Source organism: Aquila chrysaetos, chromosome 6 (assembly GCF_900496995.4).
Source record: "Aquila chrysaetos chrysaetos chromosome 6, bAquChr1.4, whole genome shotgun sequence".
NCBI lineage: Eukaryota > Metazoa > Chordata > Aves > Accipitriformes > Accipitridae > Aquila > Aquila chrysaetos.
The window spans coordinates 21,731,675-21,755,953 of NC_044009.1; the positions used below are offsets into that span (position 1 = coordinate 21,731,675).

The window sequence follows — 24,279 nt, forward strand, 5'->3', positions numbered from 1 at the left end:
AGGCAGCGCGCGGGGGCGGGCGGGGCAGCCGGTGAGGAGCGGGGCCCGAGATGGCGCGGAGCGGCCGGGCGCTCGGCAGGGCGCTGGCCGGTGGGCTCGCCGCCGCCCCGCCGCCGCGCACGGCCGCTGTCAGGTACGCGGGGCGAGGCGAGGCGGAGTGACCGCGGGGGGTGACGGCCGGGGCCCTGCCACGGCTCCTCCCACCGCCGCGGCGGGTGGCGTGCCGTCCCGGGGCCCCGCCGCCTGCACCGCCCCTCGGCGCGCCCGGCCGCCCCGGCTCCCCTCCGCCCGCCGGGCGGCCCCGCTGTCGCCCCGGGGCGCCGCGGCCAGGGCCGGGCTGGGCCCGGGGGCGGGGTGGGGCCGCCTGAGGCGGGAGGTGCCTCAGTACGCTCCGGAGTGAACGCTCCCGGGCTGCCTGCAGCCCCGCGGGGCGGTGCTGGGCGAGCCCCTGCCCGGCGAGACCCGCCCGGGGGAGCGTGGCGCTGCCCGGTGCCGCCCCGGGTGGAAGCTGGTGGCTTCGGGGAAGGGGAGAGGGAAGGTGCTGCCAGGTCGTCTCCGGCTCTGCATTCCGGGGGCGGGGGTGGGGGCGGATGGGGTGTCCTCGGCTCCTTTCGGCGCGGCCAGTGTCGGTGGAAGAACAAACGATTTTCAGATTGTAAACTTGCCTCTTATTTGCTTGAGCCAATTGCATAACTGCGAGCAATCCATAAAAGAAATTAGAAACTGAGTAAAACGCCCAGATGTTTTCCACTTCAGATAATGCAACAAGTTCCTTATCCCCTGATCACATGTAAGGCTGGCTGGAACAACTTGAGAAACAAAATATGCTTTGGGAGAAGAGTTGATCTTGTAGCTGGAAGAAAAAGAAAACACAGATGAGAGAGAGACTGCAATATGAAAATCTTAGGAGGAAAAAGGTTTCACTTGTTACTGCTGTTATGGCTGTGCTGCTGTGTTTCTCTGTTAAATTCAGTCTTACTGTCATCCTCATAAAAATAGTGAAAAAGTGGAATAGAGATTGGTTCATTATGTCAAATTTCAAGCAGTCATTTGACATAATTGCTATTGCGCAGTGGTATAAAGCCATCTTACTTGGACCACGTTTCTTACTGTATATCCTTTGTTTTTTAATCTTTAGGATGTGTTTGCAATATTACAATAGTTCAATCCTGGTAAGCAAAACTGCTGTTTTTTAAAGTAATATATTAAAGTCTTGAGGGCAAAAGCAATTACCGGGAAGGGTGTTCAGCATAAGGAAACTCATTAAGTAACTGGTTACAAACTAAGTTTCAAAATGTTTCTAGTGTAAGCCGCAAGAATCTTGGCAGCTGGTTTTAAGCAAGTGCAAGCTGAATCCAAAACGGTGCTGTATTATTTGTAGCCTTGAAGCTGCATATGCTTTCACATCTTGCAGTTGTCATTGGTGTACATTCTGTACCTGTTGTCAACTCGGTGGACCCCTTACTGTGCTGAGTAGCAGACTTCAAGGACTCAGGTGGTAAATTGGTCTCTTGTGCTTATTCAGACCGAGATGCTAATGAGGACACTTGTTGGCAACGCTCATTTTTTGGGATGTGAACAGCTGTCGACAAAATTTGAATGAGATCAACTCATGTCTCACAGACCATAAAATGGCCATCAGATACCACTAACCTTATGGAAGTAACAGTTGGGATAACAGTAAACACAATTGCCCTGGCAGGCCCTTGCCACTAATTTGAGTCTTTATAGTCAGGAGTTCGAGATCCCTTTTTTAAAAAATACGTTAATCTTTAGGCTTAGAACATTTTGTAGCTATTAAAAATTATCACTGAATATAGATCACTTGGGTATGTATACTGTACACCAGTAAATGCTTCCTTTTCAGGTCATGGAAGTGAGGTGATACTGTGATCAGTGCCCAAATGTTTAGAGAGAAAGCAGCGAGTGGCAGGAATTCAGTGATGCTAGTGAAGGCAGTGCGAGTGGGCATGGTTGTATCACTGTCAGAGGATAAATACAGAGGTGGTAGGTGTGTCTGAATTCTAGTACAGACTTGGCTTTTTTTCTGTGGCCTTGATCAGGTTTACAAAAACATGTGTGACAGTCTGTTGAAATCTGTGCTTTTGTGATTTTTTGAACAGGTATGCTTTCCTGAACTGGACCGAGCCCAGCATATTCTCATAGCATCTGTTTTTCTTCAGATAAAATCAGGAAAGCGATGAAGTGTCACCATGTTTGTTAGCATTATAACTTCTCTTAGCCTTGCCTTCCTTGAATGGCAATATATTTGTGAAAAGGACATTGTCTTAACAGCAGCTAAAAGATTATTCGTAGAGATTGTTTTTCAGCCTTGTAGCTGAAACAACTCTAGATAAAACTGTATGGAAAAAATACACTGGCATAGCATTACAGTAAAAACCAAACCAAGTGAAGAAACCTGGCAACTAGTTTGGACTGTGTACTATACATAGCCCCACATGGAGAAAGCAATTTAAAATAGCTCTCCAGAACGAGGTCTGGTCCAAACATTTGAACACTTTCTATGAATCTGGTTGAGGCAGCTACAATGTTACTGGCACCCTTCCAGCATTTCTGTCAAAACAATGTTTTTCCTTAACAGTCTTGTCCAGTCTGTGTGGAAAAAACACCAGACTGTGTCCACATCCCTTGAGATACAGTTGCAAAAGTTTGCAGACTTTGTCTAAAGACCTTTAAAGTCCACCTATTCTTTCTTAATTTTGACACCATACTTCTGTCCCCTCTTAAGTAATTCCTTTTCAACTGCAGTGATTACAATCTCTGTTGTCAGTCACCTTGCTTCGTATTACAGTTCTTTTTTTTTTCTAGTCTGTACAGATTGTTTCTAATCAGCTGCTGCTGATGATTATTTTCCTCTAAGTTCTATACTCAATTTATTATTTGCCTGTGTCCTAATGCAGTGACTGTATAAGCTAATGTGATCAGTCCCCGGTTATTACTGTGTTTCTTTAGAATTCAAAGTTATGATGATTTTTAAAGAACTTGTTAATAATAATTTTAATTGTTTAAAATTGGTAACTGTAATTTGCTAGACTACTTTGGTGGTTACTAAAAAATTGCATCTACATGTTCATTGTGTTAAAAAAAAAAACACCAAAACAACCAAACAAACCACCAAACAAGCCTTAATGCTAAGTGGGGAATGTTGGTTCCATTTTTTACTATGTGAATGCAGAAGTACAGTCCTGATTGATTAATTAGAGAAAGGACAGTATAAGACCTAGGTTGCTTTTCAGCTTATGTTTGTAGAATTACTGACAGAAAATAGTGGCATTTTTAACTCCCTGGTGGCAAAAATCAGAGCTTTTGAGCTAGCATTTTGCATCTTAACTGACTTGATCTAGGCAAAATCAACAACTTAGCAGAACAGACCTATTAATCACAATGAATATTTGTTAGATTTTAGTGTAGATGTTCACTGACAGAGAACACTGAGGTGCAATCTTAGAATTACTAGCATTTTTAAAGGTTATTTGTTACGTTTTATGGATGAAAACACTGTGTCCAAGGTTTTGCATGATTTTTCTGAAGGAAGTTTTGAAAGCTGGGTAAGCAATTCACTTTCTGAAAGGACTTTCAAAATGAAACTGTCCTTTTGAGGGAAGGATGGAAACAGAGGGATTATAGCAGAGCTCAGCTTTTATCTCCAATTAGAACATTCTCTTCCTTGATTTTGCTATTAAGAAAGCCTGTTCTGCAAATTAAGTGCATATGAGGCTTGTACAGGAACTCAGGCTGCCATGAAGTCAACATTTAATGGGGCCTTTTGTATTTTACTCTGCCGGTTACTTTTCTCGTGACTGGGGGCTATTTTTAGTTTCTCCTAAGGGAAAAAAAAATCCCCCTTGTGTTTTTAACAGTATGTATACTGTTATGAGCCTTTGTTTCTCCATCTGAATCTGACATTTTCTGGAATGTTATACAACAGATTGTCTCACCTGAATTTGTTGTTACTTATTTTGCTGATATGAAACACATCTAAAAGCATTTTCACTGTTGCAGGCACTTGGCTTCTTGTGGTATTCTGATGACCAGAATTTCTTCTTTGCAAGTACCTGTAATGAGCCATACCTTTTCAAGAACTTTCTTCAACATTGCTGCACCACTAGTAAATAAAAGAAAAGAATATTCTGAAAGAAGAATTATAGGGTTTGTATAGATGTGTGGAAAGAAACTTTATATGCTTATCGATTTTGTGTTTGCTGTGATTAATTCAAAACACTGGAATTTCAAAGACTGAGCATCCCTGTAGACACATGCCCCTATGACTCTGCCCAGTTGGAGACTAGGAAGGAGTTTTGACTTTCAGAATTTGTAGAGATCAGGCTTTTCCAGTCTGAAACTGAGTACAAAAATTGTAGGAACCTAAAACCCTTGCCCCATAGAAAGAAATGGTAGAAATAATCCTTCTATTCCATGACAAAACAAACAACCCGGAAAGGGAAGAATACACTATTAATTTCATTTGGTGAAATGGGAATAAACCAACAGGTGTGAAAATTCTGTTTGTTCTTTTCTGTCCCAAATACATGCTAATGTTTGCACTTACATTATGTTGTACTTCTCAAGATTTTCTTCTTCCTTTAAAAGAAGGAAAATAATTAGTTGTGTGATGAAGAAACTTAGGCACATAAAAAAAGATTTTGAAATCCTGTTTGCCTTAAAGCTAGTGGGAAAAGTCCAGTTAATTTGACAAGACTGAGATCTGCCCCCAGTCTCTGGTCCACAATAGTATGAACTATTTGTTCATTAGCACAACTTTTTTGACTATGCTTAACACTCAGTTACGTGATGGTTCTTGAACTGCAACAGATTTTGCATAGTCACTTAAAAAGAGCCTTTGTCCAATAGTAGTCACTGTTGAGTACTGTTGAACATATACTTCATTTTAAACACAGGTGGAATTAAGCGTGGGCTTCAACTCTTTTCTGAGTCAGAACTAAAAATTAAAAACCATAGCTATGTAATACTTTGCCATGTTACCATAGAAGCAACTAAAATGTTGCCATCATATTCTTTGATACGATTTCAATATTCTTGAGCAGAGGCCTCCAGAGGTTCCTTCCAACTTCAGCCATGCTGTGATGCTGTGAGGTTTTTCCATTGCATGTATTTTTTTATTATTATTTATTAATTTAGTAATTATTTGGGCTAAAAGAAGGAAAGTAGTGTTCCTCTATTTAAACACAATGAAATATAGTACTTTAGTTTTGATACACCTTTTCTTGGTAGCCATGAAGTGTGGATTCTTTATGTGGAATGTCTAAGATCTACTTAAATGAAGACACAACTGTGCTGGAAACACTATTTTTCCATTTGAAATGTACATGTATTTACCTGGTATTGCAGAACGTAGCAGACACCAGGTTCACTGTTCACTAACTTTACTGCTGGATGTTGTGTGGTGTTTTGCATCTTTATGCAATGACTTTTACCAGTTTATTACTTTTTTTTTTTTTCTCTTTTTAATTTCCAAAAACAGTGGTAGTGTTTTCAGGTGACTGTATGTTCACTTTCCAAACCGCCATTTATATCATCTTTGAAACTTTTTAATACTGAATTTGAAGTTAAAATACCTTGTAATTAATGGTCATGTTTCTGTTTCCAGGTATTCCATGCAGGAAATGTATGAAGTTGTTGCTGTTGTGGAGAATTACAAACTATTTGTGCCTTGGTGTAAAAAGTCAGATATATTATCAAAGCGCTCTGGATACTGCAAAGCACAGCTAGAAATAGGATTCCCTCCTGTAGTAGAGAGGTATACATCAGTTGTTACCCTAGTGAGACCACATTTAGTTAAGGTAACTCTTTTTTTTTTTTCTTTTCCTTAGCTGTAGCTTTCTGTAACTTTTGTTTGTTGAAATTCAAATAATTCACTGGTGCTTCAAGAAAAAATTGATGCTGGAAGTGCTTTGTGTGGCTCAAAACTTGTGTTGTTTCTGTTTAAAGACTTAGGTTAACTGGAGAGAATTTGAATGTGCTTTTAAAACATAAGCTGCCAAATGAGGTGGGGGAGGAATTGCTTTTTAATTTCCTTTTGCTGGAGAAACTAGCAGCCATTAATGAAGATATACCATTTTTATTTGTTTTTGTTAAAATGTTGTCCAAACCACTCTAAATGCAAAATTAATACTGACTTCAAAGTTATCATTGACAACTGTAGCTTCTGATGCCTTAGCAAAATTGATATCTGCATTACTTTTCTTCTGAGATTTTTACCTAGCTAATACAAGAAGTCTTAAACTTAAGTGTAGGATCTGCTGAAGAACTTGTGATTCAGTGTATTGATGAGAAGAGAGAAGAGTGGATTTAAAGTCCATTTTTAGAATTATTTGTTCAGAAGGGAAGCAATTGTGTTTACCCTCCTTTCAGCTTTTCAAGAGCAATAATTAAAAATGTCAAGGGAGAAATTTTAATTGAGGTCTGGATCTTCTGGCTAGTTTGCCTTATATATTTGAATCTGGTTTTGGTTAGGAAGAGCACAGAACAGACTCCTTACAGCAAAACTGCCTCTCCCTTCACATGGCAGATCTTGACTATTTTTTTGGAGTAACTAGTGGAATTACAATAGTTGATTGCTGTTCAATATAATTGTTTGGATATCCTATTTCACTATTCTTTTCTAGGCTTCCTCTTAAGAGACACTGCTCAAAACAAACTGGGTTTCTTAAGTACAGGGAGACATGAATTGGAAGGGGAATATGCCGAGTGCCTTTATTCAAGGTACTTACTGATTCTGGAAAGAAAAAAGAATACCTTTCTCCCTTTATTAAGCAAGTTGAACAGCTACAATGGAAAAGCTGCATTTTATATGCTGACTGCTTTTCCTTTCTACTCATCCCTGACAAGACTGGCTTTTTCCTTTTACATAGCTATCAGATTGGCTTACCAACTCTTTTTCCCTCCAATTCACTCAAAAGAGGATTTCTTGTCTCAGAAGAGATCATGAAAGTGGTGAGGAGAACAGTTTCTTTAGATTTCCTCCCCCTAGACTTATTAGCATTTTCTCTGCTGGGATTGTTTTTCCTAGAAGCTTACGTTTTGTTCATATAATGGTAGGAACATTTCTAGAGAAGTGACTGTGTGTTTGGAATACTTCACTGTCCTCAGAAATAGCTCGGCAAAGGCAGCATGCATGGTGGTCTAACATAGCGGGCTACTGGTGGCAACAAAATGAGCACAGATTTGTTGCTTATGGCAGCAGTGCTTGAGCAATGGAAAAATCAGAATGGTAGCAGCAGCTCTTGCCACAGAGGAAAGCACAGAGTGAGTTTGCTACTTATAAGGTTGCTAGCAAGGGGGACACACTGGCAGTTTTCCCATTCTTCCTGCCCTTTTGGCAGCAGCAGGAAAGCAAGCCCAGCTCTTCGTGTCTAATCTTCCCTCTACTCCTCCCCTTTCTGTAGAAGTAGCAAGGCACTGCATCTCATTCCTGGGCAGAAAAATGTAGGTATTTTTGTGCTGCTGATTAGTCTTTGAGATGGCTTACCTTACCATGGGTTTCAAACCACAGACAACACCTATTCATCATGGGCGGCCTTGTTGGGGCAGAGCTGCTTGTGGTAACAGTAAGAACTTGTAAAAAAAAAGAGTTAAAAAAAAGTTACAGAAATTCTCTCTAGATATTCCAAGCCAACTGAGATTACGTGTTTGGATGATTTTGGAGCATATGTCTTTCAATCTTTTTCTATTATAAATATAGCCACACAAAATTAGCTATATGTGCTAAAAGCAAAATGAGTAAAAATAAGGATCCTATGGTCATGAAAACTATGAAGCCAACTACTGCAAATACTTCATTGTTTTAAAGGAGGATCGTATGTGGCTTGCCGGTAACTAAAAGCCAACATATAACCTGATTATGGACTTGAACGTATAGTCTTACTGACTTCGTGGTAGTTCTTGATCACAATAGTATCTTGTGACAGAAGATGTCTGGAGTTTGTCTTCAATCAGGTTTGTTTTGATGCTAAGCATTCCTATAGCCCAGGACTACCAGTCTGTATATCAGTATATAAAACATTCTATACATGTAATGAAAAAAAAAAAAAAAATACAAACCCAGTAAATATCCATGTCCTTTGCTGAAAGCAGTGTGGTTCAAAATTCTGGTATATAGCATTAGCATTATTTTGGTGTTCGATGCATCATGCTAGAGATCTGTTTTATGACTCTCAATGCAACAGTTTTTCCTCTCCCTTAAAAGTACTTCAATTATTCTGCTGTAAATGACACTGTACAAATGGGATCTCATACTGGCTGCACTATAAGAACAATTTTAACTATACCATGACCTTCACTGTCTAACAAAATGCAAATGAAAACTTCAGTAATACCGATTTGTCATATCTGTAAAAGCCTTGGTGTAGCTTGACATTTTAAACTTTATTTTAGGCATCCTGCACAGATGGAAAACTATTTAATCACCTGGAAACAGTGTGGCGTTTCAGCCCAGGTATCCCTGGTTATCCAAGGACATGTACATTGGATTTTTCAGTAAGTACTGTAATTAAGACAACGACATGCTAGGAACAGGGCATGGAAACGGTACCTTCAGCTGTGCCTTTTTTTTTTGTTTTTTTTAATGCCTGGTACTAATTTTTTTTTAAACACATACACACAGAAAACAAGTTAGTTTTAGTCACTACTATCCAAAAAAATTTTTGCAAACTTTACTACATGGAAACCACTACAGTGTCGTTTAGAGACAGCAGTCTTCTGTGAGGTGTCCGCATATCACAAAACAGTCTAGGGACTGGTATCTCTCACCATACAATTCTAAACATGCTGAAGTTTTTAGACAGTCAAATACAGAGGGAGAACTGCTAAACTTATTTTCCTATTTCTTTTAAATACTCTAGAACCTAAGTGCTCTGGGTACCAGTAGGTAGGTGTTCTCCCCTCTGTCCTGTTTGGCCTGCAGTTTGGTCGATTTAATTTCCTGGCTTCCAATTTTACTTTTTCATGTATTTTAAGTCTTACTGCTTCCTTCTGTAATACTGGTATAATAGATTTTTGCTGTCTTTCTACTCTGTGATGGGATATCACTGCAGCTCAAAACTATTTCTCTTTAAATCCACTATCTGATTTTGCCTGTTACCCCTAGACAAGGGTTTTTTCCATTCAGGTTATTGCTTTTCCATTTTGTCTATTTAGTCTGTCATCACATTTTTTTCTTACATTTTATAGTGTTAAGAGTAGGTGTTGCATTGAGCACGTAACTAAGCTGGGGTTCAGAACAGGCTACAAAAGTACACAGAAATGGGTGGATCCTGCTGCCATCTGCTGGGATACTCTCTTTAAAAAATTATCTTCTGTAAGTAGGAAAAAGAGCTTTTTGTAATATTTGTAAACTAGCATGTTAATCTCCTTGGGTTGGTTAATAACTTTCAGCTTATTGCTCTATTGCACTTCATACAGTTCAACAGTAAAAATGAATCTATAGGCACTCAAAAGAATACATCTCTCATGGGATTTGCCAACGATGTTTGCATGTTATTTGCTCATGGGATTTGAATTTCTCCAGGCAAACAAGTGCCAGTTCCTGCTGCTAGCCAGTACATAAGCTATTTTTTAAGCCAAGCCATAAATCAGTTGAGAAAACTTGAATTAAGCAAGTGTTTAAACCCTATAAACTAAACACTGAGTCTGTGAGGAAAACTCCCCCGCTGCCCCCCCCCATACCAAAGCCACCTTTTGACATTTCAGGTCAAGAACTTCAGTTAAAGGGAGTCAAAACTGGACTTAAAATGGATATTTTCACTTTCTTGGGGAAACGCTATTGATACTTCTTACTGCTTACCCCATTTTGGGGTAGCAGAAGCAAATGCAGCCAGCTGAGCCGCTGGTTGCCTCACAAAGGCAAGTCCTTAAGGACTCTAATCCTTGCTAGTTACTAACCTGCTGTGTTGCTTGCCTCTGGGCCTGTGCAGATGGGGATGATAAGCATTTCATAACAAACTTCTCAAAACATACCATGCAATTACAGATATTCAAGAGAAAACTTTGATTTCAAGAATGCTCATCTGCTTTAGAAAATGTAAATTGAGGTTTGGGTTATGCTGGTTCCCACAAGCTACTGTATCCTGTTTTGCCAGCCTGATTCCAGGAGACATATACATACAGCAGGGAACTTTTCTCGTTTGGTTTCGGCTCTTAAATGATTTGGTACATAGATTGAAGCACAACACCATTTTTACCATCTGCAAACTTTGTGAATGTATGCCACACCTCAAGTTTTTACACAGTTACTGAACTCGATGCCAAACTCATAATCCCTGCTCTGCAAAACTCTACATGCTCTAAATGACAACTCTCAGACTTTCAAAAGGCACGTTAATTTTACTGAGGCTTGAGGTCAAGCAAATGTAAATGAAGCTACACTTGGCTTACAGTCCAAGTAGTTTAATTACTTCTGTGCTACTGTTTCACAGTTAACATGCATTACTCAGAAGCAATTTGAGAGAAGCTGTATTTGCTCTGTTTGGCATTTAATCTGCTGATTTCTCAGGAATGACAAAAATACTTAAATCTCAGTCCAAAAGACATGCTATAGCAGGAGTGATGGTAAAAATCACAGAAGAGCAACCCATTTCTTTTCCTGAAAATTCTGTAATCATTTTGGGAAGGTGTGTGTTCCAAAACAATGTGATTACATAGCCTTAGGGGAACCTTATTTAACTAGACTGAAGGCCAGCACAGCACAAAAGCATAATTGAAGGCTGTTTGACATAAAAGTGACCTTTTCTTTTGAGGGTGGAGAGAGAAAGCCAGCTCCCTGCGCCCCTGCCATAACTGTTAACCGCTGCAGTAGCTTCAGTTTAACTGCAAGATTCAGTAGCTAAAAGAAACCACAGAAGTTAAGTTCTGAGCACTGGAGTAGGAGGCCTGAGGGCTTGGTACAGAGGACTTAACCAGTACGCCCGTACTCTGAACCTGACTGCCCATGTCAGGACAGCAAAGGTCAAGAGCGGAAGGTGTTCAGGTAGGAGGCATGGCACACAAAACCAAATTTGTAGCTTTAGTCAGCAAATGGCTCTTGTTCGAACATACCATAACTACAGCTACCAAGATGGAAAGATTAATTTAAAATGTTGGTATTTAATAGGTAGCTATTTTGAGCTGCTTTTACATATCTCTTGTGTTTGCTACAGCTTACCTGTAAGTCTGCTGTCTTGCCATGCAGGATTTTCTTCAGCTAACTTTTGTCCCCCAAGTGAGTTCTGTGTGCAAAGTAACTGAGTTATTGTTTGTCAGTAGCTTTTCATTATCCCAAATCTTCTACTTACGTTTTGTGATGCATCATATATTAAGTAAAATACAGTTAATTTAGATAAATGGAAATTATTACTTCAGAGAACTGGATGATTCTTCTAATGGAAAAGCTCAGGGACCTCTGACCACAGATTAGGCTTTTCTTCACAGACACCCTCCCCTACAGCTCAGTTTTAACTGTTCTCTCCCACGGCTTGCTTACAGACTAACTGGATTCTTTAATGAAGTTGGCTATTTGTAACAGCATTTTACGACAACAGTAGATACAGGAAAAACTATTTTTCTCTACTTTTTAAACAGGTTTCTTTTGAATTTCGTTCACTTCTACACTCAAAACTGGCTACGCTATTTTTTGATGAAGTGGTAAAGCAGATGGTAGCTGCCTTTGAAAGAAGAGCATCCAAACTCCATGGCCCAGAAACAAGCATACCTCGGGAGCTAATGCTTCATGAAGTTCATCACACGTAAAAGGCAAATTATAAACTTGTTTGTACACTTCATTTGTACAAGAGGTGCCACGCTCCGCCTTTGGGGCGCCTATTTCGTATCTGACCTTTGTGTGTGATTTCATACTGTACCAAACACACCTATTCGGCTATGTGTGTATATAGAAAGTTCAAGCTGCAATTAAGTGCGACTTAAAAGGTGTTATCAGTAACAGACAATTGGCAGCTACTGTAACACAACATATCTCAGGCTGCCGTTCATCAACTTGCCAAATGGTTTGTGTAATCACAGTGTAAGTTCTGCCTTATCCAAGCTTATGTTTTTTTCAGCATCGTAACATATTAACTCAAGTTTAAGTTATTAGTAGTGTGAATGTAACTTAACAGCATCAACGGTCAACCCGGCCACAAGAAGGGAAACTGACATTCTGGCTTTGGGGAGTATGAACAGTTTGTCAGGCATCAAGCAGCAGGTGCTTTTAATCCAAATGAATGATAAGTGTAACTCAGGAGTCTCCAGCTGCTGTTGAATTCTGACCAGCAACTGCAATAGGAAAAACAACACAGCCTGAACACTCCTGAGTTTTCAGATGTTAAACATAAGGGGTACACAAAACATAAGTACCACCGTAATTGCAATGCAGCAGTTTCAGCTATAGCCCATGGTTCCTTGGCTACCTGGGCTCTAGACACTTGAATTCATAGTTATGTTGGGCAGGCTCAACTTGCCTACCTGCCACTGTTTTGCTGTTACACATCACAGTTAGGTTATGGTAGATATATCTTGTCTAATGCAAGCAGTTCCCAGTTCCAACACAACTTTAAACCAAGTAAATGTTACCTCTTTGAGAACTCAGGCAGGGATTCACAACATTCTGTACCACAGTGCTGTCCTCCCTGGAAGGAAGGAACAAGATGTCCTCCACTTACTGCAGACAAGCACACCCAAGGCCAGTTGTCATTAATAGAGAGCTAATCTTAGTTCTTAAGATTTTTTTCAGTACCATACTACCATTTAATTATCAGTCCATTATGATGGTACCAGCCATTTTGATTAAATTCATTTTCAGTAGTTCTCTTCCTGACATTAATATTCTCTTTCTAGTCTCTGAAGAAATGTTAAGTTTTAACCGATTTTAAATCCTGTCTATATGCTGCCTCGCACTACCCCATTTCCTTACTGAAATTAGGTAAAGCTTCACATCAGGTGTTGGAGCTGGTCCTTTCTCCAAAGTGTCTGTCATCCACATGGTTAATACAGAATAGTGTATTAGATAGCAGAGGAAGGGAGGGTTCTGGACAAAGACAGCCCTGAAGCAGTCTCAGACAGGGCTGATTGACAACTTAACTTAAAGAAGTTAAGAGTTAGATAGTTTTCAGGAAAGAGCAATTGAACTTTTACACATCCTATCTGTGAAGGATAGTTCTGATTAAAGGTAGAAAGCTGGGGAAAGTGACAGCTGGATTAAGAGGTCAGTTTTACAGCACTGTGAAGTTGTAAAGCAATTTCCTATGTTGAGTCAATCAGAGATAAACATACACAAGTCTGGGAACACCACTGTTTTGAAGTCTGGAAAGCAGAGTTGAAAAGCAAGCAGAAAAGAGTTTAGGCATTAGGCTGTGTCAGGTTAAAGAACACATTAGGTGTCAAACAAAGCTGTCATTTTTAAGGGTAAAGCAGCATCTAGTGCAAAATAATTCAAACTAAATCCTGGAGCCCACTACCAGAAAGCTGGAAGACAAGACTGGAAGTCTCAAGGGAAGGAGGTAACCACATACCACACCTGAGCAAGAGAAGTATTAAAAAACCCCACAACCCTTTCTTAACAAGGATGACTTACCCATCTCCTACCCTTAGCGCACTTTCCCTCCCACAAGACTGTGAACAATGCACTGGGCCTGTTCCAGCACAGGAAACAAGCAGTATAGACAGGGCAAAACAAAGTCCAGAGCACGTGCCTTACTTTCATTGCATTGTTTAATATTTCAAAGAACTGCAGTGTCAGTTCAGCTTAGATATTTCTTGCCAAAAATGAAGTCACTTGTATTTCTGAGAAACATTCTAGCCAAAGGAATGTTTCCTGGAGGGAAATGGCCTGTCATTTCCAAGCACAAGTGTCAGATTCCTAGTAAACATTAGAAGCAGCAGCAGACTGTCAAGGCTCCCATGACTATGGCTTTGTGTGCAGGTGAATAAGGTGATACATTTTGTAACTTTTGAGCAGTTTGTTTTATTACATAAAGGTCACATAACTGTATATTTGCCTACTTTGTACACAATTGTCTAGTCTCACGCACAGTGGCTTCCAAGTTCTTTCTAGTACTGGCAAGCACCAATAAACTCTGAAACAGAATATCAAGTGCCTTAATTAAGTTTAAATCAGGACCTTGGTAGATGGATCTTGCACCCAGTTATCAGGAATGTACAAATGTCTTTATTCAAAAAATACAAAATAAATTATCTGTAGGCATGGACAATGACTGTAAACAATTACACATGTGTTAAATGAAATCCGGTAACTGATGGTTACAGTGATTCTTTTAAACACCAGCCTCACTTCAGTCACTATCCACCCTCTTGCACTGACAGCTGAAGTTTTTGAAGTCAGAACTGTCAGTCTTAAACAGCACAGCTCATGATGCATCCCTATCCCAGGAATTAGAACATGCCACCTCCCATTCCTCCACCCATTCCACCCATTCCTCCCATTGCCGGCTCCTTTTCTTCTTTAGGAATTTCAGTCACCACTGCTTCTGCTGTCGATAAGAGAGACGCAACACCTGCAGCATCCATCAGAGCAGTTCTCACAACCTAAAAATAGAAAAGAAATAACTGAGTACCTGCTGACTATCACATGAGGTGGGAGGGAGGAAAGCTGAGAATTAAGACTATTTCAGATTACCTTCGTTGGGTCTATGATTCCTTTTTCTACCATGTTTACAAAGTCCCCAAGCATTGCATCATAGCCAACTTCTGATGGACTCTGCAGGATTTTTTCAACTATTAATGATCCTTCAACACCTGCATTCTTTGCAATAGTCATTGCTGGGATTTTCAGTGTTCTCTTTATTATCTCAATGCCTGTAGGAAAGAGGATGTTTAGCATTACATATTACATACACTGCTCCTACTGCCAAGTCACACGCTCATGTGCCAGAGGTCAACACAAAAAGAGAGAACCCTCTGAGCAACAACATAAGCTATTTGTATCAGTTCCAGGGAAAAAAAGCTCGCTGCTACTTGACATTTGTCAACAAACGAAATCTTTGTAGGATATTCACATGTTTTAGTTTTACTTCTGCAAAAGCTAGTAAGGAGAATTATTACTGTAACACGGCACAAAGCCTTCTTCCATTTGATGTGCCACACAATCTCTTAAGCATTCTTCAATTTTTATGCCTGTCTGCAATATTGGGTTGTAACCATCAACTCAGTTCTTCCTTCAATGGTTTGCAATTCTTTGCAGGGGGTACTGCTGCTTTATTGGTATTGGCCCTTTCACATCCAAGTCAGGGACACAGTGAAAGCTCCTTCCCACTGTAAAGCAGAGACCCCCATACCAAGGCGATACGAGGTTCTCAAGATCAAGTAACTAAAAACACACTGAAAGCAGTTGGTATTTAATCTTACAAAGCCTCAGGACAGAAGAAAGTCTATTCTTAACACTTCCACACACATGTTCAAGTAATTTACCAATTTTCTGATCTTCATTGGCTGGAACTAAGGCATCTAATGCTGGAATGCAGCGAAGCAATGCACAGCCACCACCTGGAACGATGCCTTCCTCTACAGCAGCACGGGTTGCATTCAGGGCATCAGTAACTCTGTCTTTCTTCTCATTCACTTCAACATCACTTGTGCCACCAACCTACAACAAGCAAGCCACACATCAAAGTCCGCACAAGGAGCCCAGGCAGGAGAGCACTGCCGGCTACGGAACCGCTGCCGCAAAATGAAATGGCCAACTGGAGTCATTAACTGAAAAGTGCTAAAACCCATCCTCTCCCATACCAGCAGCATTCTTTTGTACCTCAGCACTCAAGAAACCTAAACACACAGTTTTAGTTTATTATTTCATCAAGTTCTTAATACCAAAGCATAGCACTGTAAGAAGCCAAACTCCTAAATCAATGGCTAAGATTACGAGACAACCACACAGCAGTAACTTAGACTGGTAATAAAGGACCAATACCACCCCTTTCCTAAGAGGTTTAACTTCTCACCTTCAATACTGCTACTCCATCAGAGAGTTTGGCCAATCGTTCATTCAGTTTCTCTTTTTCATATTCACTTGTGGTAACTTCTAGCTGTTCGATAATTTCTTGAATACGTTTTTCAATTTGAGCCTTTTCACCCTTGCCCTTTAGAAGCATGGTGTCATCTTTTGTCACAATGACCTCTCCAACTTTACCAAAGTCATGAGGCTGAATATCTTCCACGTTTAGACTCAAACCCTCTTCTCCAAACACCTGAAACAAATTACATGAAAAGTTGGAATTCACAGCTCTCCATATACAATTTTTTATTTATAGACACACAAACACATACAACACACTAACAGTGCAAAATAGTCACACTACTGCAGCCGAGTTGAATGAAACTCTTCCCTTCTCCTAACACAGTCCAGGCGTGCAAGTACCTCACAAACTGGCCCCCATGGAATGAGGAGCTGCCAACTTCTCGCTCGTGACTGACTAGTGTAACTCACCGATTCAAAGTGCCTCGAAAGTAGAGTTGTGTTACAGAGTCTTCCTTGTATTTCAAGGAGTTATGAATATAGGCACTAAACTGACTTTAGAATAGAGTTTGCAGGTTTGTTACTTTGTGCTCCAGTTAGCTTAAACATTAAGTTTGATTTCAATAACCACCTTTGGATCCCAGTATCATGCTATGATTTTGAAGTGTGTATAAAAAAAAGCAGCATAAAGGCAGACTAATCAGCTCATCAACTATTTGAGAAGTTGAGTACAGCAGCAAATTATCCAGTCTATTCCAAACATTTAAAAGAATTGTATTTGCCATACTCGAGTCTGGGCAACTGTGAGACAATCAGTTTTATAAGGCAGCAAGAAAGCTTTGATATCTCTAAAGAAATTCCCTTGAAGTTCCTTCTTTGCCTTCACAACCTAAATGCTGCAAGGAAATTGCGTGGAACTTCAGTCAGTTAAAAAGACATATTACTCATGGTTGGTCAGCGCTGTATTACACAGCAATTATCAATATTCTCATTTAAAAAGAATTACAAAGATTCAAACATTAGAGTTACTGTTACATATTTGAAAGAACAGGACACAGCCTGCAACACAGCAAATACAAGCCAGGGACCTAAAGATATACATTCTTTACCACCTTAAATACCATTAGCATTTCTTAGAGCAAAAAGCCAGTTAAAGCATCATTACTTACAGCACCGCCAGTAGCAATTGCCATATCCTTAAGCTGGTTTTTCCTGTTGTCGCCAAAACCTGGTGCTTTTACAGCAACAACCTGAAGACCGACCTTCAGTCTGAAGAGAAGAATTCAGAAAGCAACACTCCACATGTATTCAGAGAACGAGTCTAATTACTAAAACCAATTATTGCAGTACAGCTCTAACAATCAAGCAAACAACGAGACCTTCATGAACTGAGCTGGTTTTGCTCAAAAAGGTAGTTAGGAAACAATGGAAGTTTTGTCCGAACTGATGGAAAGTATGCCAATGTAAAAAAACTGCTGTTTCTTTGGTACTTGATAAGAAAACAGACAACAGCACTTCACCGTAGCAAATTCAAATACACGCTTTTGTATGTATCCCTTTAAAAGGATGAAAATGCAAAAAAAAAAAAAAGAAGTATTTTTCTAAAAGTATGGATTTTAAGTCTCACCTGTTCAAGACGAGAGTGCTGAGGGCCTCTCCATCAACATCTTCAGCAATAATGACCAAAGGTTTGCGGTGAGAATTGGCAATTTCAAGAGCTGGAACTATGGACTGTACACTAGAAATTTTCTTTTCACTGATTAGAACATAAGCGTCCTGGAATTCACATTTCTGCCCTGCAGAAACAACACACATTATCTGAACAATCCAGTTATAAAAACATATCAAGCATTCTCAAACTTAAGGAGCTACTCTGGAGCAGCTGTTGCACTTTTCAATGGCATTAAAAAGAGACACAAATTGTTTTCTCCAAGACTCCACTTTCAATTCTACATTGTGCTGGAGTGTTGCAGGGCCAGCTTGATGTTAGCACGGACACTGTCCACACTTAGCAGAGAAGAAAAAAACCCCCAAGACTCCAAGCTTTTACCAAGAGTTAAGAGTGGCTGATGGGGAAGGACCCCCCTGTCCTGTTTGCTGTAGTACATAGTGTAACAGATTGTAAAGTCTTTACAACAGGTACCATTATTTCTAACCTGCAAGAGCCACTGTGAGGTATTTGACACGTGTTATTGTTAACTCACCTTTGGTTGTATTAATAAAATACGGAGATATGTAGCCTCTGTCAAATTTCATACCCTCAATGATTTCCAATTCATCATTTAGAGTTTTTCCATCCTGTTTAGATACAAGAAAGTCTACATTAAAGATCCCTTATCTACTACCAAAAGCACAAATACAGTTTTAGCATACTATGCACAATGGAATGAAAGGGTCTGCACCACAGGTCAGTTTTATGTGCTTCCCTTCAAAAGAAAAGGATTTTAAGAGGGAACAGCAATCAAACCCTGATCTAAAGGAGCTGGGGAGGGAGGAATTAGGGTGGGAAATCATATGTGAGCAGCAGGAGCTACATCACGTGCCACAAAAGCCAGCCCTAACTGGAGAAGAGATGGTCACTTTGCAGTTAGTCCGTAAGTTGGCCACTTCTTACCTTGACAGTGATCACACCCTTTCGTCCAACTTTTTTCATTGCATCGGAGATTATATTGCCGATTTCCTGATCTCCATTTGCTGATATTGTGGCAACCTGAAACAGTAACCCATTTAATCTCATTTCACAATACAAGTGATCTGTTTCCTCACTATAAAGAAAACCAACCATTTTCAGTTCTCACATTTCCTGACAAGTCAGAGCAGCTGACCACGGCACACCCACACCAGGACCCAAGAACTCCATTAGAAGGGCAGCTCAAGCACTGGGCTCAAGCAGCACACACAGGCCATCTGAATCTGCGGCCGTGGGGAGAAATAAGCCACGAAGGGCAACACACCTGGTGCCTGAGACCCAGCTGGGCACTCACCTCAACCTGAACCTCCCACAGGAGATCCACCACACCCCCAGAAGTCTGCCATCAGCTCCCATCCACAAACACATCTTTGCTTTCTGAGTTCTTCCTAATTTATCTTTTAAGACCACATTTTGGAATGAAACTTGAAGATGAGAAAAACTACCTACTTCTGAACTAACTTGTAGCAGTGTAATTGTAGGCAGAATACTGGGAATTTTAAATGACTCAAGAAAACCAAAGTGTTACGATGACAATCATTCAATGAAACATACTCTGAATCTTGATATATAAAGAAAAATACCCAGGTGTCATATACACACAACCCAACTCCATTAAACCTGACTTCACAAAACTTTTTCTGAAAAATAGCTATGTAAACTTGGTTTAAGTATTTTTTTTTTTTTTTTTTTTTTTTTACCTGTGCAATTTCTTCTGGAGTTGTAACAGGTTTAGACAGCTTCTTCAGTTCAGCTATGATCGCATCGACTGCAAGCATCACCCCTAAAGATGAATGGAATACTTGTGAGTGAACAAAACAAGGTATACAGCATAGAAGGAAAAAAACCCAAAGCCAAACCCAACCAAATGACAAACCACAAACAGGTTAAGTTTCAGACCAAAGTGCACATTACAAAAATGCATCAAGTTTGCATGTTCAAAAACAAGCAACTGGCAGTTCTAGTTCCATATTGTCATTTGCATACCTAGCGATCATTTTTTGGAACTGGTGTGACATACTTCAAATTAAACAAGTTAACCGTATATAAAATAGTAAAATGATTAGAAAAATGAAGAATTGTTCAGAGTAACATACAGAAACAAGTGGGTTCTCTATGCATCGCTCTTCATATAAAACTTTATGTGGCTCTTCAAAAAGAGGGCAACTTAATTCAGGAAGCCAGTCAAATTTGGGATATGAAAAGTAAACAGACAGTGATTAAACATTAAAAATAAGGGAAGAAACATTACCCCTCCTGATTTCTACTGGATTAGCTCCTTTGCTGATCTTCTCAAAGCCTTCCTTGGCAATAGCACGTGCAAGCACCGTTGCAGTAGTGGTACCATCTCCTGCTTCTTCATTTGTATTGTTGGCAACATCTTGAACTAATCTGGCTCCAATATTTTTGTATTTGTCTTTCAAGTCAATTGCCTTTGCTACTGTCACACCGTCTTTTGTCACTTTGGGACTTCCCCAGCTTTGTTCAATAATAACTGTTCTTCCCTAAGGCAACAAAGCACAAATATTAAATCAAAGCCACACAACCCACAACATGTTACTCAGAGTTCAACTGAAGATGAAGATCCTTTTGAACAGCCACAGCTGAACAGAAACATCACCTCACACAGAGCTTTCAGCTGGGACTTTTTTCAAGCACATACATTACCAAAGTTCTGCAAAACTGGAAAAATGGCTCAAAAGGTTTATACTTTCACAGAATGAGGCTTCACTCCCCAGCCATAATGCTTAATACCACAGACTCAGAGGGCTGCAACTAAAATAAGACTGGCCTTGCAGAGAAAAATAATTTAAGAGCTTCCCTCTAACACTGATATTTTCCCCTAAAACTGAAATATAGCAACATAATGAACTAAATCTGCAAAATTTCCATCAAGTCACAATAAAAAGTCTGTGACTGAAAAAGAGTAATACAAAGCTCAATTCATTGCAGGTTCGGGGGGAAAAAAAATTAAAAAAGCAGAGACTTGCAAACCTTATCAGTGATTAGCAAAGAGAACTGAGAATACTTAACAAATGTGTGTTAATGTGTTGCAATAGTTTCTCAGACACTGCGAGTTAACAAGCCTTTCTTCTCTTAGCCCGCACTTGCAGTCAACTACAAAGCTGGACTACCTTATCCAACATGAACAGAGTTAATGTGGACCATGCAGGGAACACAGGGCAGGTGCACCCGCACAAGAGGATTGCTTGTTCCAATATGAACTCAATAGCTTGAATAGCTGCCCCAATCAATCATGTTCCAGTTTGAGCTGGAGGCAGCAGAGATGCAAGGAGCCACCTCTGGTCCACTGCTGCCCTGAAACTCTTCAGCTATCCTGACAGCTGGAGCTGTTGGAAGAGGGGAAGGGAGAGTAACTGCCCCACCTCACCACTGTCCCTCCCAGCTGACCCTGCACGAGTCCCCTCACCTGGCCTGTCGGGTCCAGCTCAGAGCCGACCACGCTGGCTCCTGCCAAGACACTGCCGAAGCTGATCACGGGCCAGCGCGGTTTCAGCTCCAACCAGAATCTGGATCACGTGCCAAGCTAGCTAGCTAAGGACTCCCATACAGCATGCTACCGCTATGGCGCACTGTGTTCCTCACTTGCACAGAGCCCACTCACATCTGCCTCAATGATTTAACTGACTTTGGATTCCTGCCATGCATGAGACTACGTTGCTTCCGAAACGCAACTAGCCCTAGAAGCTGCAAAAGAAACGTTAAGCTTAAGTTACTGATGTTGAACTTGTGAAAGAGCTTACGTAATTCTAACTCTACTACAATACAATTATGCCAAAATAACGCATAATCTGACTTCTTACTGCTATTTTATTTGACCTGCACTTCTCCTAAATCTAAAAGCGCCTCAAGAGTAAGAAAACTATCTCTGGAGGATCCTGCTACTGACAAGTTCTTCACGTAGTCGCTCCTTATTTTGCTTAATTTTATCCCGTATTTTGACATGGCCTTATTTCAAACATTTGTTTGGTAGCTATGAGGAGAATGGCACAACAAAATCTGCTTATATCCAATCACACTAAAGGAATTGCACTCCACAAACGCTTTTTTTCTGCGTTTCTGAAAAAAGGAACACCACCAGTACACACACATGCATTTTGGATGGTCCCGCATATCAAGAATCCAAGCACTCCCATAAACTAGTTCTGACAAAGTAATCAGCATGTTGGCAGCAGTATGAAAAAGATTGTGGGAGACTACAAACCACATTTCTTTAAATATAGAACAATGCCAAAGGGAAGTTTCCTCACCAGAATGATATTTCTTAAAACTGCTGGAAGCAGAATCAGGCATTATAGTACAATCCCTACATTTCTACAAATACACGGAAAACAGCATATAAAGTGAGAACACTGGAACAAAAACCCCACAACGTTACAGTAAGTTGCATCAGGACCTGCCCTTTAACCAGTACATTAGAGCTATGCTTAGGCATTCACAAAGCAGCCTGATCCAAAAAAACAAGAGTTAAATTGACTACACTTAAACTTTGTTCCTTTATGGAAAACAGCCACAGCTTGCTGACGTCACTGTTCCTTAACCTTCACCTGCTCAGCTTACAGCATTTTTGCCTTTGAATAAAGCTAACAGAGCACCAAAAATGTGCAAGAAATACACAAACAAATTTTACAGAGGTCGAGCAGCCTCGAGAAGAACTACCATGCATATGCCATTATTATATGGAACAGATATTCTTGTGAGCCCAAAGAAAATCAGTGTCCCCTCCTTAAAGAGGAACCTCATTTCAAGCCTTGCTACACATTGCATGACTATGCAGAATATAGTAGCTAGCCTTCCAAAAGAACTTACAGGGAGTCACACTATATTCTGTCCTATAACCAACATAAACGAATGCCACTGCCACGGAATTTCACTTCAACTGATAACATTTACCAGCCAGCTGAAAACTCAGCACTACGCTTTCAGTATTTCTTTGATCTTGTTAATACTAAAAGGTGAAGCAGTACAAAATCGTAATTTGTAATAACAACAACAAAAAAATCACATACTAATTAACCCATCTCACGATACAGATAGTTAAATTCTCTAGCATATTGTTACAGGCCATCAACTGAGCCACGGTAACCTATTATGCACATCCCTTTAACCTTCAAACTGTTTAAACCAATATACCCCACCTTTCACAGCGATCCAATTAATTTTACTTTTGTTACTATGAAAAGCACATGCACAACCGTCACGGTTCAGGTGACAAGAATGAGAACCTGGCTGCTCCCAGTAGTCTGTCCATACCCCTACATCTTTGTGTTTCAGTTGGCAATCATGCAGCTCTACCGAGGGAAAACTAACCACAGGTTTCTACTATGCCGTTTTCAACCAGGTCAAAGCGTTAACGTAAAATAAATGCAAAACCTTCCATTACCTTTGGCCCCATGGTGACAGCTACAGCATCTGCTAGAAGATCTACTCCTTGAAGCATAAGAGCTCTAGCATCTGCTCCAAACTTAACATCTTTTGCATATGCTCGCGTTAGATGGGGGGCGAGTGCTCTGGACACCGGCCTTATCTGACGGAGTACTGTAGATACACGGAGCATGTCTAGAAGATTAAAACGAATCCAGAGGAAAATACAAGCGTTATGTTTTTGCGCAGCTACTCCTAGAATAAGAGAGGGGAAAAAGGATGCAGGAAGTGGGGCAGGTGAGCACCGACTTCCAGCTTCTCGGCTAGCTGAAGTAACAGGTCTGGGGGGGGGCAGGTCCTCACCGCGAGGTCCGGGCTGCCGCAGCTCCGAGCCCCCCCCCCCCCCCCCCCCCGGCCCCGGCAGTCGGGCGGGAGGCCGCCCCGCCGGGGCACGGCGGGACACCAGCAACTCCGTCTGCCGGGCCGCTTCCCGCGGCGGGACGCGCAGGCCACCCGCTGCGGCACCGGCGCCCGACTCCCGCCCCGCAAGGGCAGGCCGCACCGCCCGCCCGGACGGACGGCGAGAGCCAGAGAGCCGCGGCCGCCGACCCTCGGCACAGAGAGGCGCCGGGCCCTGCCGGCCCCCCCCGGGCGGCCGAGGGCCTCCGCCCGCACGTGTCCGCCCCCCCCGGACAGGCGCAGCAAGGTCAAGAGCCGCTCGCCCCCTGCCGCCAGCCCGACCGCACCGCGCCGCGCCGCGCCGGCATCGCCCCCCCACAGGTGGGGGTGCGGGGGCCTCGCCCCAAGGCCCGGCCCGGGCCCAGGCCCACGACCACCCCTCCCCCTCCCCCCCGCAGCGCGCGGGGGCGGCCGGCAGCGCCGCGCGCTCCTCGGAACAGGCCTGGCCGTTAACGGCGCCGGCACCCCTCCCCCCGGCGGCAACCGCTGCCGCAGGGGGAAATGGAACGGGCCGGGCCGGGCCGGGCCGGGCCAACCGCCGTGCTGCCCCGCTCACCTGCGGGCAGCGCGGGGGAGAACAGCAGGCACCTCCACCGTCCGGACGCGAAGCTGAGCGGGCAGGTCTGCGGGCGGGCGCGGGAAGGCGCTCGGCACTCACTACCTCTGCCCCGCCCCCGGCCAGGCACCGGCCCATGTGGGGCTCCGCGCCGCCCGGCCCGGGAACCAGCATAGCCGCCGCGGCCCCGCCCCTGCCGCCAGGAGGGCG

At 41.9% G+C, this 24,279-nt stretch overlaps 2 protein-coding genes across 4 annotated transcripts; one reads left to right on the forward strand and one right to left on the reverse strand.

Moving 5' to 3' along the window:
• On the forward strand, positions 1 to 14,095 carry COQ10B (coenzyme Q10B). 2 transcript variants are annotated; one of them, XM_030017914.1, is made up of 6 exons: positions 22 to 133; positions 757 to 917; positions 4,024 to 4,170; positions 5,630 to 5,822; positions 8,416 to 8,517; positions 11,596 to 14,095. In XM_030017914.1, exons 2-6 carry the CDS (start codon positions 895 to 897, stop codon positions 11,761 to 11,763), a joined length of 633 nt encoding a protein of 210 aa, XP_029873774.1. In that variant the 5' UTR covers positions 22 to 133; positions 757 to 894; the 3' UTR covers positions 11,764 to 14,095. The 2 variants fall into 2 exon arrangements, with proteins under 2 accessions (XP_029873773.1, XP_029873774.1); XM_030017913.2 differs by lacking the exon at positions 757 to 917 and having other exon boundaries at positions 1 to 133.
• Positions 13,702 to 24,228, reverse strand: HSPD1 (heat shock protein family D (Hsp60) member 1). Of its 2 annotated transcripts, none has more exons than XM_030017907.2 (12): positions 24,070 to 24,228; positions 23,074 to 23,309; positions 19,921 to 20,173; positions 19,370 to 19,452; positions 18,594 to 18,689; positions 18,184 to 18,277; positions 17,607 to 17,775; positions 17,149 to 17,248; positions 15,966 to 16,211; positions 15,436 to 15,610; positions 14,645 to 14,823; positions 13,702 to 14,553 (listed from the first exon to the last, which is right to left on the reverse strand). In XM_030017907.2, the coding sequence occupies exons 2-12, from the start codon at positions 23,245 to 23,247 to the stop codon at positions 14,401 to 14,403; spliced, it is 1,722 nt and encodes a 573-aa protein (XP_029873767.1). In that variant the 5' UTR covers positions 23,248 to 23,309; positions 24,070 to 24,228; the 3' UTR covers positions 13,702 to 14,400. The 2 variants fall into 2 exon arrangements, with proteins under 2 accessions (XP_029873767.1, XP_029873768.1); XM_030017908.2 differs by having other exon boundaries at positions 23,074 to 23,249; positions 24,070 to 24,227.
• Between the last annotated feature and the right edge of the window lie 51 nt (positions 24,229 to 24,279).

What these genes read in the sequence shown, in the direction of transcription:
- COQ10B (XM_030017913.2), top strand. Translation starts at nt 51, where the DNA reads ATGGCGCGGAGCGGCCGGGCGCTCGGCAGGGCGCTGGCCGGTGGGCTC. An exon ending in TGAGACCACATTTAGTTAAG is followed by an intron (nt 5,823 to 8,415) that starts GTAACTCTTTTT and finishes ACTTTATTTTAG; the next exon opens with GCATCCTGCACAGATGGAAA. An exon ending in CATGTACATTGGATTTTTCA is followed by an intron (nt 8,518 to 11,595) that starts GTAAGTACTGTA and finishes CTTTTTAAACAG; the next exon opens with GTTTCTTTTGAATTTCGTTC.
- HSPD1 (XM_030017907.2), bottom strand. Translation starts at nt 23,247, where the DNA reads ATGCTCCGTGTATCTACAGTACTCCGTCAGATAAGGCCGGTGTCCAGA. An exon ending in AGGGTGTGATCACTGTCAAG is followed by an intron (nt 18,278 to 18,593) that starts GTAAGAAGTGGC and finishes GTATCTAAACAG; the next exon opens with GATGGAAAAACTCTAAATGA. An exon ending in GAATCATAGACCCAACGAAG is followed by an intron (nt 14,554 to 14,644) that starts GTAATCTGAAAT and finishes TTCTATTTTTAG; the next exon opens with GTTGTGAGAACTGCTCTGAT.